Genomic DNA, 19,554 nt, shown 5'->3' with positions numbered 1-19,554 from the left:
GTACACAGAAAAACATACGATCGCATATTCTTGTATGGGACAATGGTGGTGCAATAGTTAGGCCACTACGTGATGAACCCAGAAACATGAGTTAGATTCCTGGCCCTGGCTAACAGCTGAACCAGTCCAGGGCCCCATTTTAACCAAAGATGACCAGCATGGTGAAGTATGGTCAAATAATCCCCAGACGGACATAGCATGGGGAGGCTTTCATTCGCCATAGGATTGACACAAGGCTATTTTATTAATTAAATGATGTAAAATTTACAATTTGCGTAATGGGTTCGTGTGACCCATGCGGCCACTAGTTTACGATGATAAATCCATGGTCTTTTTCATAAGGAATTGCAAACCTGGCCAACTGCTGCTTTGATTTTTCTCTTTGTCTGCCTCTAAACGTGCATTTACACTCATTACAATTGTACATTTTAAAAAATATCATGAATTTTGAACTTCTTTCATGTATTATTCTTTAATTTAATTGTGACCCTGAATTTTTACGGTTCTTCAAATCTCCAGGGGTGGGTGCGGGGATAAATAATTTCACCTCTAGTGTATACAAATGTATATCAAATTAGAACTATAAAGGAAAACCTGTAAAACCCCACTAAATTTGTTCAAAATCACGAGCCTTTGCATGAGAGACGGCTGCTGTAATCCAACCGTCACACTGCATTAACTGCATCACCGCTGGTCTGCCCAGATCATGCCAATCAATAAACCGACTTTATTTGGGCACACGGATTGGATGCCATTTAAACCAAAGGTTGTTGTTGTTGTTTTTATAAAGGAGACTTGGGATAGAATACAGAAAGGCAGAATCTTTTAGAAATTAAAAAAGATAGAGAGCAGAAAAAAATTAATAAAAAAAAGTCTATTCCCAGAGAAATTTCCAACAATTATCGCACTGATTAACATGCTTAATTCACAGTTTTGTTTCTGTTTTGGTAAAATGTACCTAGAATAATTGGGAAAAATATGAAGGAGCAGTTTTGTTATTTGCCAGGTCTGTTTTAATGGTTAGTGATGACCAATATAGCCAGTGTTTAGCCAACCTTGGCCAAGGACAATTCTACAAATGGTCATCTCCATATATATAAAAGGCAAAGTTGTGAATGTGTGTCTGTTCAAAATCTTTAGCGTACTTCTCGACATGCAACAAACTTGAAATTTGCCATGTGGGTATTTTCCAGCCTGTACACCATGCAAAAATTTATGAAAATACACTTTTTTTTGGGTGGGGGGGGAGCTCAATAATGCATTTATTTTTTGCACGGCAAGTGAGCTGTCACGTCAAATCTGTCACGTGACCCGCGCATGTGGAAGCGTAAAACATTGTTGTGTAGTGGTTAGCGCGCTGTGCTACGAACCCGGCGACCCGAGTTCGATTCCCGCTCACCACCGGTGACGATTATTCGAAACGGTCCTGGGCCTCCCCTAGATCGACTCAGCCTCAAACGAGTAACTGGTGTGGTGTGTGAACATCGCCACTGGGGAGACAAAGGCGGCCGGGCGTGGTGCTGGCCACCCCACCCCCTCGTGTGCCGTGCCGGCCTTCATAGGTGCTCGCTAACAGCACTTGCCCCCTGCAGTCTCACAAGCTACACGGGGGATCTTTGTCTTTATCCTGTGTGGGGGGGGGGGGCAGCGACTGCGTAGCGATTCGTGCGCTGTGCTACGAACCCGGCGACCCGAGTTCGATTACCGCTCACGGCCACCACCGGTGACGATTATTTGAACCGGTCCTGGGCCTCCCCTAGGTCGACTCAGCCTCAAATGAGTAATTGGTGTGGTGTGTTAACATCGCCACTGGAGGTGCAAAGGCGGCCGGGCGTGGCGATCCAAGTACCGGGCTTAGCCGGGTAGTAAAGCTAGTCTATATATAAAAGGGAAATTTGTGAATATGTATGTCTGTTCGAAATGGTTAGCATACTTCCCCACATGCAACAAACTTGAAATTTGGCATGTGGGTAGCTTCCAGACTGTACACAATGCAAAAAGTATAAAAATAGACTTGTATTTTGGGGGGGGGGGGGGGGGGCGCAATAATGGATATGTTTTGCACGGCAAGTGAGTGGTGACGTCACATCTGCGATGTCACATCTGCGATGTCACCCGCATGCGGCAGCATTACGCAGTGTGCCTGCTGACGTCACGAACCCCCCCACCCTCCGCGTAGGCCGTGTATTAATCCAAGACAAGAATCCAAGTCTGGCGAAGCCGGATAGTAAAGCTAGTCTATAAAATAATAAAGGCAACGATAGCTCTGTATCCTGTAACACGATGCTGTATGCTTGCATGACAGAGCCCTGGAGTCAATGTTAATATTTCCTTAACACAGGCCCTGATTGTTTGTTGGCCAATATAACAAGGTTAGGTTATAGCCTGTCCCAGCACCCAACCAGTTTGCACTTGGTCAGCTGTTTGATTCCTACAGCCGTGCAGCAGTTTTGGAGCCGTTGTTTCCAAAATGTGCATTTCACTGTGGAGTGGACATTTAGCCGGCATAATGGTTTTATATGTAAAAATATTTTGCAAACGTATTATTTATTGTGCTTTTTTCAATTATAGAGAACAATAATATCCTTTGTATTCAGGAATACCTTGTGGAATCTCCAAAGCGTTTCAGTAGGGTGCTGCAAATGGGATAATTGCTTGGTTTTGTAGAAATCAGAGAAGCTGCATACGAGAGGATAACAATCAAACCTCCGCATGGATATATTCAAGAACTTTAGTTTTTGCTGCAATATCCTCAACACCTCTCGGTCCAAAACTACAACATCACATTCTAGGGCAGTCTCCCATCTTAAGTACTAGCCAGGGTCAAGCCTGCTTAGCTTCCAAGGTCCGACAAGATAAAGACATACAGGGCCATATTGTAGCTATGAATAGAACTCCAGGATTCTCAGGGTGGGATTGGAATGAGCCCAGCACAACATTCCAGCCTGTACAGAGCATCAGCATTGCGTGTGCTAATGCACCTAGAACACATGCAAGCACACGAATGTGCGTAATCTGTAATCTACACGGTGACGTTCGCTTCTTATGGTTACAATATTTTTGGCCCTAGTTAAAAGGCAGCACTTGCCGTGTTATTGTAATGACAATGGCGGTGAAGTATTTTCAGGCCTTACTTTCTAAACCGCCGCTAATGCAATCCCTCAGCCTTCATTCGAAGTGAAGCCCTCAATCCAACCAGCAGGAGCGCTCCCAAGTTTTGGGCGCGACAAAGAGTTGCATAAATGTGACAGTGGCGCTCGTGGTGGTGGTGGTGCATGGCCCACATCGTGGGGAATAACAGCCGTTATCTTGATATGCCAACTGATCAGCCCAATTTGCGTGTACATTGAATAATCTGTGCTTGTTTTTTACGTGGAAGTATGGCCTGCGTCCATCCGTCAAGGTATTCAGTGGGAGGGTGGGGGGGATTTCCCGGTCCTGAAGCTGAATGTGTTAAGTGTGCATGAGCACATTTGGCTGCCTGCCTCACGGGCGCAGGTTCCCTAAATTCCTGTTGCGCATCGGTTATCAGTCAGGAGCAGTAGGGGCCATGTTTCACGCATCCATTAACCCATCTGTGTGTGTATGTGGCGCTGCTTTAAAGGGGACCCACGCTATTATTGCATCGTCGTGATCTCCTACGTGATAAGGCACTTGGGTTATTGCTATATGCCCTCCCCCAGAGGTCACTGGAAATTGCTGCCTATTCACACCATGTCTCTAACCTGACCTGCCTCTAACCGGACCTGCGGACTTGTGCAGAATCTCATTGGTGATCAGATCACGTCTCAAGGTGACAAATGCACGATTTGCTTCCTCGGATTTATTTATTTGCATTTTTTTGTGTTTGCACGAGACTTTTAATCAGTCGTATTAATAGGCCGTTTTAGTATTTCTGCAAAGGAATTGCTTTATTTCGATTGTTATTCCTTCATTAAAACATGCACGTGAATACACGCACCACATTATTCGTGTAATCAAACCTCAGTTGCAAAAAAACATATAGGTTCCAACTAATTTATAATTTACGTCCAGGTAGCTTTTAAGCTGATGCCACGTGACTTTTGTTACACTTGGCATCAATCCATTTGGAGCTTGGATTAAGGCATGGACCACGAGGCAGCCAGTAGTTGGCAGTACAGCAATGGATTTTTAAATCCATCTGTGCAGAGCTTTCAATGTTTACCCCCCCCCGACCCCCTCTTCATTTGGCGAGTATCCATCACACTTGTGTCCGCCTGCCCTTGTCTTCCAAAAAGACTGCAGGAGGTGGTCATAAGAAAGATTTGTTTTATTTGTTGCTGGTTAAACCCCCAACTGAGATGTTGTTTTGGTGGGAACAAGGGAGGTGGCGCTGCTATGTATTTGGGGTGAGATGTGGATGCGGGGAGGAAAGCCTGGGAATGATTAAGTCCGGCCTGGAGAGAGAGAGGGGTGGGGGAAGAAAGACGCGTTTGCAAGAAAGTGGCTGCCCGGCCCTGTTTGTTTCACTTGGCGGCCAGCATAATAGTGAGGATTGTTTCCATATTAGCCCTGGAGAAGTAATCTTAACAAGCTGTCGGAGCAAACCCCAACCACCCCTCCTCCCCCCACTGATAGCATCACATATTTTTCCAATGTCATATACTTCATTTTCCGTATTGATTGTGGTTAGTGGGAAGTAGGTATAGGGGAGGGGGTGGATTAGGGAGGACAATACAGAGGTTGTTTTGGGGAAGTATAATAGACACACTCGCATTCAGAAAGTAGTGTATTCAATCAGCAGATTTTGTAATTCCTTGAAGTGACACAGGTGCCTGGGATAAAATTAATTGTGGATACTTTGGGAAAATAACAATTAATTGATGAATTTATTACTTTGAGCTTATCAAGCCAGCAGACTAAGGAAGTCCTTCGGTTGTTAAGGAATTTTTATATACTACAGTGGGCATGTAATATTTCTTCAAATCTTCGATTTACATATTTTCTGGCGCTTACATTATCGTATTGAATGGTTATGTATGGCGAATGTAAATGATATGTCGATGTTCAATTTTGCTTAAAGGAGTGAACAAAAGTGTACAAATCAGGCAGAACAAATGAGAAGCAACATAAATGAGACACCAAAAAAATAAACAAAAATAAAATGTATTCTTGAAACGGATTGTGGCGGTTCATGAAATCCCTGGAGAGTTCTTTCGTTTATACGTGCATGCAACGTTCCTGCTCTCCAGTCGGAAAGTAAAATTGCATTTATTCATCAATTAATATCGATTCTTAAGCTCAAGATACAAGTGTCAAACAGAATTTGCAAAAATCTATTACCGTATTTTCCCGCATATAGCCCGCAGAAGCATATACCCCGCAAAAATAGCGTTTTGTGTAAAACAAATTTCAGATAGCCCGCACCTCCATATACCCCGCATGCATTCATATCTTTAACGTCGTTACCGCAGCTTAATTCCATCAAATTAATACAAAGTTTACATTTGTAATACATTCCACTATCAATTGTTTACATTAAAATCACAACGTGCACAAAGAAAACAAACTAACCGGAAACGAGTGAACTTGAAACAGTAAATAAGTAACAAAAGTAAATATCCAATAAATAAGTAACACATAACTGGTAGATAAGTAAGTAAGTGTACTATTAGACTTACCAGCATTCGACCTCATCATATTACAGCTACTGGACCGGTAGTTACCCCTGTATAGTTTTAGCACTGGTAGATTGCACACTGCGCAGACAATAGCAGCACTACGGTGACGCCATTGCCTCCTGGCAACAAAGCCATTGGAAGTTTGAAACAAAGCTCATGGTCGCGACTGTATAGTGCTCAGCCAATAGCAGCGGCCTAAGGGACTCAGTAGACGCTTGTTAAGGCCCTTCCCATTGTGCAATCCATAGCCTCGGATGAAGCTTTCGCACCCCCCTACAGCCACTGAAAAAGTATTACGGTATAGAAAGTGCGCCCACTTCAAACAATGTCGTTTCATTGTACAAACAATTCGAATAATTTAAAACGTGATAACATGTGCAATTTGTGTGTGAGTGGTTTATTCAGCAGTGCTTTAGTCAAAGGTAAGTGTTGCATAGTGGATAGTCCTACCATGAAAAAATTTAAACGAGTTATGACATGTCACACGTGTAAAATATTTTAGGGATAGCCCGCACTTCCATATACCCCGCAGGGTCCTGTTTTGTTTGTAAAAAGTGGTGTATCCCCCGGGTTTTATGCCGGAAAATACGGTATTCTCAGTTTACATATGCTTTGTGTATAATGAGTTCATGTGACTCCTGGAGCTATTACAATCTACTAAAAGCACAATAAAATGTCACATTTTTATGAATTTATTCTCGAATGGAATTGCAACTCTGAACCGTGACAATCTACTGAATTGGTAGCGCCGTCGCAGGTTGAATCCCACCTCTCTATTCTGCAGTCTACTGTACATCAGTCTACAGTGGGATGTCAAACTGCATTCGTCAACATTAAGTTGAAGTTTAAATGTCGATTTAAAGCTTTCGTGACTGCAGGGATTCATCTTCTTGGTTCTTTCGGTAAAGTCACGTAGAAGGGAAATAATAAAATATTAAAAATAAAACATAATAAAATACAATTCTCACGACGTTTCGGCCACAATGCAAGCAGCTGTCTTTCGGACAGACCTGTTCGTCAAAGGTAAGTGTTGCATAGTGGATAGTCTCACGACGTTTCGGCCACAATGCAAGCAGCTGTCTTTCGGACAGACCTGTTCTTCAACTGAGGACGGCTGCTTGCGTTGTGGCCGAAACGTCGTGAGAATTGTATTTTATGATGTTTTATTTTTATTATTTTATTATTTCCCTTCTACGTGACTTTACCGAAAGAACCAAGAAGAAGTTGAAGTTTAACCTAATAAATAAATAAAACACCAACACGTTTATGAGCAACCTGTGTGAACTACAATGTTTTTTATCCATGCTTTAGTTGACAATTTTAAGAAACATTTTACAATGAAATCGCATTATGTGCATAATCCTATTAATATGTTGTAAACGAGAAAGTATAATTATCCATTGTGAATTAACATACTAATTACATTTTGCTTAATCTGCTTGTGTAACATATGCACATGCAACCGTAATGATTGTGTGTGTGTGCGCTCGCTTACTCAAAATACGTGAATAGGGTTCTCACCTGGAGGAATAAAGCGTACCCCTACTGAATAAAGTCTACGAGGGGCACAGTGATTTGTGCACTGCACGATGTTCACAGCGTGCCGAGTGTGAATAATGGGCACAGCTAACATAAGTGGCGAGTGAGAGCTGAGTTGGTCCTGGGCCATTCCCCATTCACCAACTCGCACGGACCAGTGTGGTGAAGTATGGTCAAACATATTCCCATGACCGAGACAATATGGGATGCCTTGATCCAGGAGCGGATTGATCAAGTGGCCATACATAAGAACAATAATTACTTTATGTGTAAAGTTACATGGATCCTTCAGCTTAAAAGTTAAAGGAATACAAATTGTATTTGCAAAAAACGTATGGCAACAAATGAAATTCACAAATGCATCACCGTAAGTAAAGTTGTAGGGAGAGTAGAAATTAGGAGGCACACGTAAGTGAGATAGATTGCAGATATAATTGTTAATAATCAGGATGATATGGAAAGTTCAAATATCATGAGAATTCAAGTTTAAACATATGCATAGACTCGAAGGGATTATAGTATGTTTTTATAACGTAATACATTATCCATCTGTGCAGTTATAAATAATCAATGGGAAAATATATTCCAAGAGATTGTCAAAATACACCTAAAAGTTGGTGCAACTTTTAAATATGTTGCTTCTCATTTGCTCCCTGCATAATGATTTTCACTGCTGGATGAAGGACTCACCGTAATATGCGGTAAATGGAATTGTTTGACCATACTTCACCATTCTGGTCAGTATGGTTTGGTAAAGATTGTGCCAAGGACCAGTTCAGATATCACTCACCATTGAAATTAACCATGGGTGGGAATCGAACTCAGGTTGACAGATTCATAGTGCAGTGTGGGAATCACTGTGCAATACCGCTCTCTCGATGTATGAATGCTATATTGTGCATTGTATATCTTTTTTAACGGCAAGAAGAGACAGCTTGGCCTTGCCTCTTTCAAATAGATCACATTAATGTTTAACCATGTTGTTAAAATTGACGTTTCCTTCAAATAAATGCATTAATAAATTAACATATGGATTTCTGGGGGGTAAGTAGGTAGATATGTTGCTAGGTAGGTGGTTAAGTGAATTGGTTAATGGATGGAAAGTATGATTGGTCTGAGAAAGTAGATGAGATGGATATTGAATTTACTAAAATATTCTTGTCTTCCGTAGCAGTGCGTACGTGTGCGCCAAGTGCAGTGACTGAATCACCTCGAACACACCCGGTCTCGTCAGATCTCGAAAGCTCAGCAAGTTTTGAGCCGGGTTAGTTCTTGGACGAGAGATTGCTTGGGAATAATGGGCGTTGTAGGCTTCACTAGCCAGAGACGGCAGAATGGCAATTGATTCTTGATTGCTGTTTTTTCCTGCTACTCCAATTTCCTCGCGCATGAAGCCGAATACTCAATAATGTTATTGGCCAAACTTCCCATTACATGACTCTCCTAAAGAAGTCTTAAGATTCAGAGGCCTTTCTGGATAAATCAATGGCATTACTTATCATTGCGACACAGCAACCCATGAATAACGCAACACTCGTACGTAAACTAACAATACCCTTACACGTGCAGTCAACCCAAACGTTTGGCCGGTGTCTTATAGTCGCTCTGATTGTATCTGCAAAACATCGTGACCTGTGGCATTCGTCTGTAGATATTCATGGGCAGATAGCTGTTCACAGTTATTAATGCTGCAACGTGATGAGTAAGCAGTCACACTGAGGGCAGCACCTGTCCGTGTCACACAATCAACCAGTCTTGTAAGACCAGAGGTGCTAGGGGCTGAAGGGAGGGTAAGTGGGCAGTTGGGGAGGTGGATGGGAAGGTGGATTGGTGGCTGAGTGGGGGAGTGTGTGAAGGGGGAAAGATGGATGCAGAGACACAGGTGGGGGAGTAGTGGCTACACTGCGCACGGCCGTTGCCAAAGAGGCATTTGGTTTGTAGATGCGAGCTCGAGATACAGGCCGTACGCACACGTGCATGCCAGAAAAAAAACAACACAGGTGCATGTCACAAAATCACCTGTGGTTACCGGGGAGTAACCAACCGCCCCCCTACCCCCTCCCCCTTCCCCAGAGCAGTTTTCTGCGCAGGGCGATGCTACAGAGTAGGGACTGAGATAAAACAAAAAATGTATTTGCTGCAGCCACGCAAAGCATAGGATGGCTCACAATGGTGCGAAATGAGGATCGGGAAGAAAGTGGACAGTTGGTGTGTAATTGTTGACTGGAGACCGAAGAAATGAATTGTCACGATTTGGAATCACGATTTGATTCGACAATCTTGTCTCGTGTTTGAAGCATCATTTGTGTTGTTTTATTTACGGGGGGATGGGAGGGTGTGTCGTTTCCACTGTGTTGTCACCCCCATTAACCAAACCACAATGTAACAATTGTACACAAATGTATCAAAAGAATCGATTGGTCGTATGCACGAGCATATGAATCGATTTTTACTCTATGTGTCGTTAAAGTGCCGAATAGTATTGTGGAAAGTGCGTATTCACCAATGACCATCGTTTTTAAAGAAATAAAAATCAGAGCCTGTGTGCCGCTTAATGGAGCTGCATCAAACCATTCGATAAACAAACAGGGACTCTTCTTACATCTTGACGTAAAGCTTTCATGACTGCAGGAATTCATATTCTTTGGGTCTTTCGGTGAAGTCATGTAGATAGGTTCAAATAAAATAACAAAAAATTACAAAAAATTCCTAGTTTTTTCTTTTTGTTTTTTTCGGTAAAGTCACGTAGAAAGAAAATAAATTAAATAATAGAATACGACGTTTCGATTGCAACACAAGCAATCGTCATCAGGTACGAATGAATGAGAGAGAAAAACAAACCTAGTAAACTTAGAAATATAATGCAATACAACACAGAGAGTCGGCTAACATAACAGTCAACACCCTACCTGGTTAATTACGTTCTTCCAAAGAGTGCTACATTTGAGAGAGAGAAAAAACACAGACACGAAGACACATAGATAGACACATAAGCAGAGAGAGATAACACAGAGAGACACACACACATAGGCACACAGAGAAACAACGCCTCTGTGTCGAGGCCTTAAATAGAGAGAGAGAGGGGGGCAGAAAGAGAGAAGGGGGGGGTAGATAAATTAGCATGTCAATGAGAGATTTGGAGCTTTCGTGACTGCAGGGAATATTAGAGAGACAACACAGAGACACACAGAGAGAACATAAACTTAATAAAACAAACTTCAGTTTAACACGTAGGCTTTCGCGGCCAATATTATTCATAATCAACGTTTTTGGGTTAAATCGCGTTATTTATAAATGTGTCGTAACCCTCCACCACCCGACATGGCCACTCAGCAAAAAAGTGTCACGTTGCAAAAGACAAATAATTCACTGCTTTAGCCCACTGGTGTGTTGAAGCGTGAAACCACAACATTTACAATTTGAGTACGACGTTTCGCTGGTAATTGCATCCAGCATCATCGGGCAATTCGCCAGAATGGTGAGGCTCTGCTCTTGCTCCCGGTCTTAAATAGAGCCTGATGATGATTGCTTGTGTTGCAATCGAAACGTCGTATTCTATTATTTAATTTATTTTCTTTCTACGTGACTTTACCGAAAGAACCGAAAAGTAATTCCTGCTGTCACGAAAGCTCCAAATCAAGTTTTTACTAGTTTTTAGTTATTTTATTAACAAAAAACTACTAGTTTTTAGTAACTTTTTTTGGTATTTTCTTTGACCCTATCTACGTGACTTGACCGAATGACCCAAAGAATATGGACTCTCCTTTTTTGTAAGCAAGCACCCCGTGTGTGGCTCTAATGGAGGAAACCTGTTCCAATATAGCTGCACTAATGCAATAATTGGCTGTCTTTCTGTTGGACTTAGAAAATGGGGGAGAGGGGAGCTGGTGGGGGAAAAAAAGCATTTAAATTTGGCTACAAGCTGCTTTTAATGTCTAACTCTCGAGGACGAGTGTCAGGGAACTGTGGGGGCACGTGGGAGAATGAAGGCTGAGGCCGGACCCAGCCACTCGGCTCCCACTCACCACTCTCTCTCTCCCCCCATCAACAACATACCGATCCCACTCCGCCGCCTCACTGCCACTGTAGATGATTGCGATTTTTACTCTCATCTTTTCCTCTTCGTATTTTCAGTTATTTGAGGGCAATAGGTGAGGGCATATATATGCACCGTACTACATTTTTTTTCCCCCATATTGAGAAAAGTAACCCTCACTCACTGGATTTTATTGTAATTGCATGGGAATGCAGTGGACTTCATCTGCAGATTGGCAAAGTGCTGCATTTTTATTAAAGTTCTAAATGGGCTGCGGAGTGGTTTTAGTGTATTTCAAAAGATAAACATCCTGCATATTTTCTCAAATGGTCGAATGCTCTGAGTGGCGCTGTTCTCTTTCTGTCTCTGTCTCCGATCTCTGTCTAAAATTAGTTTCCATCTCGCTGTTTCCAGAGCTTGTCTGGCTTGCAATGTAATGTTATTATTGTTACTATTGCCCATGCACATAACTTCATATTGTTCTCTGCAGCCGCTAACTGCTCTCATGTCCACCATCTTGCGAACGGCTATGTTACAAGAACATTCTCCTGCCCTCTTCCCAATTCTTGGCTCCTTCCTCCCTGGCTCCCTTCGTCAGGTTTGGCCGACCCAAGAAGGAAGACAAATCTACAAAGACAGATGGGAAGAACACAGCAAGAAGACCAGAGGAGAGTGGGCAAGACCGGGTCATGAGCCCAGCCGAAACATTAGATGGTGGAGCTCGCCTTGAGCCGGACAGGTGGGTGGTCATGGGTCACCCTCGCATCTACCCTCGCACTCACACTCACACCCACCCTCGCACCCACACTCGACTTCTCCAGCATCAGCTTCATTTATTCGTATTTTCTCAAATCTGTCCTGTCTGCAGTATATGCACACATGAGATCAGTCAATTTCACACGCTCAGTCTGATTGGCCACTCGCAAATCAAATGGCTTGAGGATGTTGTTTGTCCACACCGTAATTGCGACTCCTTGTGGCCAGCAGTACAATTAAAATAGCAGTCAGTGCACTGAGTTAGAGCTCAAGAACTCTCGATGAAGACTGCATAATGCTGTGTGTAGCTCAGTTTGTCATACAGCATTTTGAGATGTGGTCATATTTAGACGCTATATAAATCGAAACTGAATTGCTTTCAAAGTCTCTTTCACCACCACCTTTTGGCCACGTCCATCATGGCGAAGAGTTGCCATGTTACAGCACTGTGATTACAGTTTCCAGGGTTACATGTGTAATGCGGGCGTAAACGGCTTCGCGGATATGACGTCATGGCGGGGAGGAGTTAGGTCACGTGTGAGAGAGGGGTGAGGTCTTAAGGGAGAGATACCGGAAGAGACGGGGAGAGTGTGGGAGACAGAGTTAGAGTGAGGCCACGCAGGGTGGAGGTCGAGGAGTGGCGAGATCGCCACACACACGGGGGAGTAAGACTTGGCACCGTCGGCCAGCGGTGACCAAGCGCGGAGGAACGACGGGCAGCGGTGGAGCTGCAGTGAGGGCAGCGGTGGAGCTGCAGTGAGGGCAGCCGGAGGACTGCACAGGGGATCTGCAGCGGAGCTGCAGAGGTGTGGAGGCTACGGGAGCGAGCGCAGCTATGGAGCTGCCAAGGGGAGAGCTCTGAGCGAGGGCCGTGTGGGAATAAAGTGTAAGAACCCGAATAAAGGACAACGGAGACAGACCCAGGATCGAGTCCTTTATTACACATGGAAGGAAACGTTACATTTTCAGCTAAGGCATCCCTTCTCCCCCCCACCCCCTTCCCCAGTGAGAGTCAAAGTTGGCTCTCACTGGGCGCCACGCATAGAGATGCAAGGCCCCTGGAAGTGTGTGCCATCTTCGCTCACCTGTCCACTCACCCAATAGAATGGTGGTTTAAAAACAAAATCTATGAGATTACAGACGTGTCAGTAAACAAAGCATGCAGTGTGTCAAAGTTGTGGGCATAACATTTTCATGGCCATTGCAAAGATATGTGGCTGCCAGGGCATTGTCTTCGTGGAAATTTTTTTTTTAGTAAAATACATAAAACTATAAATGGCCCTTCTATTAAAAGCAATTTTAGACGGCCTTTGAATATCCCTTGTGTGCTGGGCTATTCCCACAGCCCAAGTGCATCAAGTTAATTGCTTCAAACTAATGTGTTATGTCGTTCCTCAGTGTTCTGTGCTGCCCTGTGCTTTCACTATTTTGTGCTGCGTTGTACTCTACTTCAGTGCTCTAGACATCCCAACAGTAGTGGCGGTAATTGCACTTATATAGGAGATAACGATCAAGAAAAACATTTAATTGCTGATAAATTCAATGTTTGGAAAAGCCATATTCAACAGATGTGTCTTCGAGCATGTTTTTAAATCGGACATTGAATTGGGCAGATCTTACTGAGGGTGGTAGCAAGTTCATAAGGTCAGGAGCATCATATCACGAAGTTATATCACCCATAGTGTGTATTATGAGCCGAGGAAGTCTATATGGTCCAGCGTCTTGTAGAGCACTCATTTCCCTCCAAGTTAAAGCATGACCTTGAAATCTACTAAAATACGAACTGGGAGCCAATGTAATGAGGCCAGAATTGGAGTAATGTGAACAGATTACTTAGATTTAGTTTAAACTGGCAGCGGAATTTCATACAAATAGTAACTGGTACAATGCCTTCATAGATATAACAATGCTTTTCAGGTATTACCTTCTTAGCATCAGAGAGAGAGAGAGACGGCATCTGAGTTTGGCAATATTTCTGAGATAGAAAAAAAGACCTTGCAAACATTACGAGTGCGTGCCTCAAAAGAAAGGTCGAGATCAGCAATAACTCCGAGTCTTCTGACATACTTTTGTATTTTAAATGACAAAGACATTGATAACAACTTTGGAAAAGCTAATGTTGTGTAGTTGATGTGTAGTTAGTCCAACTGAGTCGCAGACGTTGTTCTTAGAGGCAACACATTTTTATTGTAATATCAACACGTTAACATGAAGGGGTAACTGCCCCTTCACCAGATACAGCCTATGGTGGTGACCACCCAGCTAACTACACTATACGTTGGAGTAACAAGTACGAAGGGTCGGGCCCTCACTCGGGTCCCCGACCACGTGATGATGCCTTGTAGGACGTAGAGCTTCCAGCTTGTAGACGTGGAGCTTCAGCTTGAAGAATGCAGCGATCCCGGTCCCTCTCAGCACCCACCTTATATCCCCACCGGGTCGAGGCCACTCCGCCCTTGGCCCCGCCTGCCTTCTCGAGCGTTCTAGCTCCCTCTCCATCCCTCTCGAGAGCTCTCCCTGGATACGTGATCACCCCCTAGCCCCCCCCACCTGGGGCCTCTCTGTGGACACTCCGGATCACGTGTCTACAGAGTCAACCAGAGTGCCATGGCCCGGGGCAACCCTGCCCCTGGGCTGACACCCTCCCACTCCCCCTGGTGGGAGCTCGCACTACACGCTATGCGTGGTGCCCGCGCTAACCCAGCGCTCACCAAGCCCCGCTAGGGCTGGTACTGCACCCGCCCACGGGGTGTACGCGATGACAATGCATCTCAGGCCGGCACCATACAGTAGTGACATCCCCGATGTCTGGAGTCCAATATTATTATCTCTGTTTTGTCTGACTTTAACTTTAAGAAGTTTTTTGTTGTGTGTCCAGAATTTAATATCAGCAGGACAAAGGAGACCGCACAGAAATGTCAGAGAACAGAGCAGACTTGACTGACCAGCTGGGCGGTGGTATTTATGCACGTGGCCTGTAGTCCAGCACTGTGGAGGCAGCGAGGGTTGGTGGATCACACAAATTTTGTGAAACTCCATTCCTGTGGATGTGGAGGTGCCATGCTCTGGCTCACGAGGAGAAGGCAGTCTAGCAAGTGGACTGATTTCAATATTTTTCCATCTGTACAGGGATAGAGTGTTAAGACCCTTGCACACACGTGGGTTTTCTCCGGGTGCACCGGTTTACTCCCATGTGTATAAACACTCATTTATTGGCTGAAAACATCTTAAAATTAAAACAAAATGCAGGACTCCCCTCGAAAAAGAGTCCTATGACTCAGTGCGGCTTTCCTAGATAACTCAGTAAGCATTAAATGAAAGATACAATTGCCTTCCCATAACCTAAGAAAAACGCGTCCTTTAAAATGTTTTGTATTGCCTTAGTTTCGATATACTTTTAGCAAATCACAGCTAACCACGTGGGTGGTATGTGACGGAACAAGCAACTTACAGTTATATGAGTGCAAGTTAAAATCCTGGCCATGGTAAGGTTGAGGTTAAACTCAGCCAATCCATCTGTTAAGCAATAATACGATGAATACTGCTCTTTGATGGACTGGCCTGTGCGATAGGAATAGGAAATTTGTACATCTGGCTTAGGACTTCTGATGAAAATAAAGCTAATCCCCCTCCCATTACATATTTGAAACACTTGGACTTGACCTTATTCTTCAAGTAATCATATGCAAGCTCATAACGTAGACAGCATTGGAGATAAAAGAAGCAGGTATAAATATGCACAGTAGAATTTTTGTTTTCTAAATTCCACACTTTTTGGTTTCAAACAGGAGAACCACCTTTTTTCCTTTCCTGTGCTCAGCCAGTCACAGACTGTCCCTGTTAAAATACCACTTTCTGTCACCAATCCCATGCATGAGAAAAGTTGGGCACGCTACGACGAATATCATCGCGTTGCTCGCCGTGCAGCAATTGCTGACGATGCGTTGGTGCTTGGTGTGAAGAGTTGCGCTTGTGGCAGATCTTATATATTTAAAGCTGTGCATCAACATGGACGTGAGTCTGGCGCTTTTTGTGTGCTCTCCGTATAAATTATCATGGCCATTGCATTAACGTGCATAGCATCTCTAAGTACTAATTATGTTTTATGAGAGTTAGTGTCTTCACACATTTCACATTGTAAGACGCTTACAAATCAACAGTGTGTAACTGTCACACACTTTGACATGTACTCATCAATAATAATAATAATTGTAATCCCTTTGTCAATCCACTGTTTGATGTAAGGCCTCCCCATTCTCTATCGGTCATGGGGATTGCTTGGCCATACTTCACCACATTGTTCAGTGCGGGTTGGTGAAGTGGAGGTCCCAGGGCTGGTTTAGATTTCATTTGCTAGCGATATTACCCGTGGATAGGAATTGAACTTAGGTTTTCAGGTTCGTAGTGCAGTGCGCTAAACACTGCATCACTGTTCCACCGTTCACTCTACTGCCATGAATTCTGTTGACAGTCGATGCTTCAAGTTATGGGATTTACTACATACGCATTTTTGTGTGGAAATGGCCAGGAAGAGCATTATCTGTCACTCATGAGGTCCTGAGTTTAAATCTGGGTTTCAATAACGTATGACGAGACTGCTGTGTTGATGATTGTCTCAGGCCAGCTACCAATGACTGCACAAAAAACACCCCTCATTAAATTTGTTGTTTTCATTCCACTTGGAAAAATAAATCAATCTCTATAACAATTACAAATGTTGGTTTCACTGCCATGCGACAAGCATCCATTCCCCTGGAACAGAGGCACGTGGGATAGTGCAGCAGCTGGAATGTGGATAAGAGGTTGTTTGAAGTGATCTCAGAAGTAGTTTTGTGATATCACTTTCCTTGGGCCATTCTCGGACCTTCCATGGGATAATGCACTAATCTGCATTGGTTGTGACTGGAAAATTCTGCATAGTTGTAATGAATTTTGGGGACATTATTATAGTTGATTCACTGTGCAACAATTTTATTTTTATTTTTTGTCCCTGAGTAGTAAGTGTTATTTTCATATTGCTTATGCCTCAAAAGTACAGAAAATGGCTATTATTCCCACAAACTTTGCTTTTGTAACCAGGACAGTGATGTTTTGAAATTAGAAAACGTGTGCATTTGTGTAATTCCTTCACTTAAAGTCCTGGTCACAAGAGCAAAATTTGTGGGGAACACTAGCCATTTGCGATACTTTTGAGGCATAAGCAATTACAAAATAACACTTTCTACCCAGGAACAAAAAGCGTGTTATTGCCTTAAAAATGTTCTTTTGGTTTAAGTGAAACACGGCTGTTGGCGACGTGTGCATGGGGGTGTGCACGTTAACAGGAAATTTAAGTAGCTATGATGGCAGCCTTGGAAAGCACCAGAGTGTTTTCCCAGCACAGCTGCCACCAAAAGCGTGGATCCAACAGTGAGCGTGCGCCCATTAGCCTCACTTACCTTGCGATTACTGCAAATGTTGCTCCTACCGCAGCTGGCAGATGCGTATGTCTTTGTTTGCATTTCTGCACGTGTGCATATAAGTGTGTGTGTGTGTGCATGCCCGTTTTGGAGAGCGGTAGTGTAGTGGTTAGCGCTACTAACTTGGCAACCCGAGTTTGATTGCTGCACACCACCAATAACTGTTGTCAATATTTGAATTGGCTCTGGGCCACCGTGAGATCAACTCAACTGTAAATAAGCAGCTGGAGCAGTGTGCAAACATCAGCATTGGGGAGACAAAGGTAGCTGGGTATGGTGTTGGCCACCCACCACCCTCGTGTAATGGCCCTTGCCCCTACAGTCTGTTAAGGGGCCAAAACGTGGGACCCTTTGGGTTTGTGCATGCCCGTGCACAAGCCCGTCCTGTCTACTTGTGTGCAAACACTTTTGGGCACACTTGGTGTTTGTGGAAAGCGGCGCTATGCTGGTGAGAGGTCTTCGCTACAATCCCCGTGACATAAACAAATACACGTTGCTGATCAACTCCCCACCATACAAAAGAAGTGAAATTGGTTTTATTTCTAGTCATGGTGCATGGGAGTTACACCAAATGTCCATGTGTAATGAAGGACTCTGAGCCGATGTTATTCTCCGTGTCCTTTATTGGGTTCTTGCTCGCACCCCGCGATGTCTCCGCTCCGACCCGCACCGTCTGCTCGCACCCCGCGATGTCTCCGCTCCGACCCGCACCTTCTCCGCCTCGTGCCTCCGCACGTCGTCTGAGTCCTCCGCTCCCGCTCACTCTCTCTCTCTGCAGCCACCCCGCTGCTCGTATGCTCCGCACACTCTGCAGCCCCCTTGCTGCTCCGTGTGCTCCCCGCACACCCAGCAGCCACCCTGCTGCTCCGTGTGCTCCCGCACACTCTGCAGACACCCCCGCTGCTCCACGAACACCGCTGGCCGACGGTGCCGTGACTCCTGCCTCGTGGCAATCGCGCCACTCCTCGCCAGCTCTCCGTGTGGCCTCTCCCTTCTCTATTCTGTCTCCACTCCCGATCTCCTTCCGGTTCTCCCCTTATATCCTCCCCCTCACGTGACCCTGACTCCTCCTCCTCTGCACGTGACCCTGACTCCGCCCACACTCACGTGACCCTGTCCTTGCTCGCATTACACATGTTTAGAAAGCATTAGAGTTTGCGTTTGTCTGTGGGAGTGCTGTGGTTCACACTGCGACCTGGGTTCAACTCTCAGCCAGGGATAACATCAGAGGGCAGATGGTGACTGAATATGACCTGGGACCCCTATAATTTCTACTCTGGCCTTAAACGAGTAAGTGCCTGATGTCCCCGCTTGCATGGGAACACCTTTATGCAGTTGTATTTCAAATGTGGCCAATAAACGATGAATGATGATTTCTTATTCATCTGCGCCTGCCTGTGTGTGTGCAGGTGTGTGCGTATGCGCGTGGGGGGTGGGTAGGGTAGTGATAAACGTGCTGCGCTACAAACCCGGCGACCCGAGTGCAATTGCCGCTCACGTCCAACACCAGTGACGATTATCTGAACCGTTTCTAGGCCTCCCCTAGGTCGACTCAGCCTCGAATGAGTACCTGGTGTGGTGTGGGCATGGTGCTGGCCACCCATCCCGGGTTGGCCTTCATAGGTGCCCGCTAACAGCACTTGCCCCAACGGGGGGGGGGGGGGGTTGTCTTTGTATGCGCGTGCACATGCATGATGCGTGTTCACCCCAGGGCATTGAAGGTAGATGGGGGGAGCAACACGCCCGAGTGGGAGCAGGAGGCGAGGGGGATGCCCTACCCGGCGGCGCGTTGGGAACCGGCCCCGGGCCCGGCGGGATCGGGGGTGCCGCGGGCCGTCCGACCCGAGGATGGCAGCTCGACGCTCAGGACCACCGCGGCCACCTCGTTGTCCTCCACCTTGCCGTCGCAGACCGCGGCCGTCCGGCTCCGGGAGCCCAAGCCCAACGGGGAGCGGTGAGGAACAACGCATTTTCACTCTGTGAATCTTCATCGCAGTGGGGGGTTGCGTGGTGGGCACGGGCTCACTTTGTAGGCCAGCGCTTGGGTCCCTACGGCAGCCCAAGGGCCCCAGTGCAGTTGTGCACTGCCTGCATGCTCGATAGCTACATCACCGATTCCCCG

At 45.1% G+C, this 19,554-nt stretch overlaps 1 protein-coding gene across 6 annotated transcripts in view; it reads left to right on the top strand.

Moving 5' to 3' along the window:
• LOC144718753 (partitioning defective 3 homolog) overlaps window positions 1-19,554 on the top strand; it is a 206,941-nt gene that overhangs the window by 161,393 nt on the left and 25,994 nt on the right. For all 6 annotated transcript variants that reach the window (XM_078594278.1, XM_078594287.1, XM_078594305.1 and 3 more), the window contains 2 exons: window positions 11,816-11,956; window positions 19,144-19,386. In XM_078594278.1, the coding sequence (XP_078450404.1) occupies window positions 11,816-11,956; window positions 19,144-19,386 (384 nt within the window). The remainder of the gene's footprint in view (window positions 1-11,815; window positions 11,957-19,143; window positions 19,387-19,554) is intronic.

This window comes from Lampetra planeri, chromosome 1, assembly GCF_965212315.1.
Source record: "Lampetra planeri chromosome 1, kcLamPlan1.2.h2, whole genome shotgun sequence".
Lineage (NCBI taxonomy): Eukaryota > Metazoa > Chordata > Hyperoartia > Petromyzontiformes > Petromyzontidae > Lampetra > Lampetra planeri.
The sequence above is the reverse complement of the archived record's forward strand: the minus strand, read 5'-3'. Positions and strand labels throughout refer to the sequence as shown.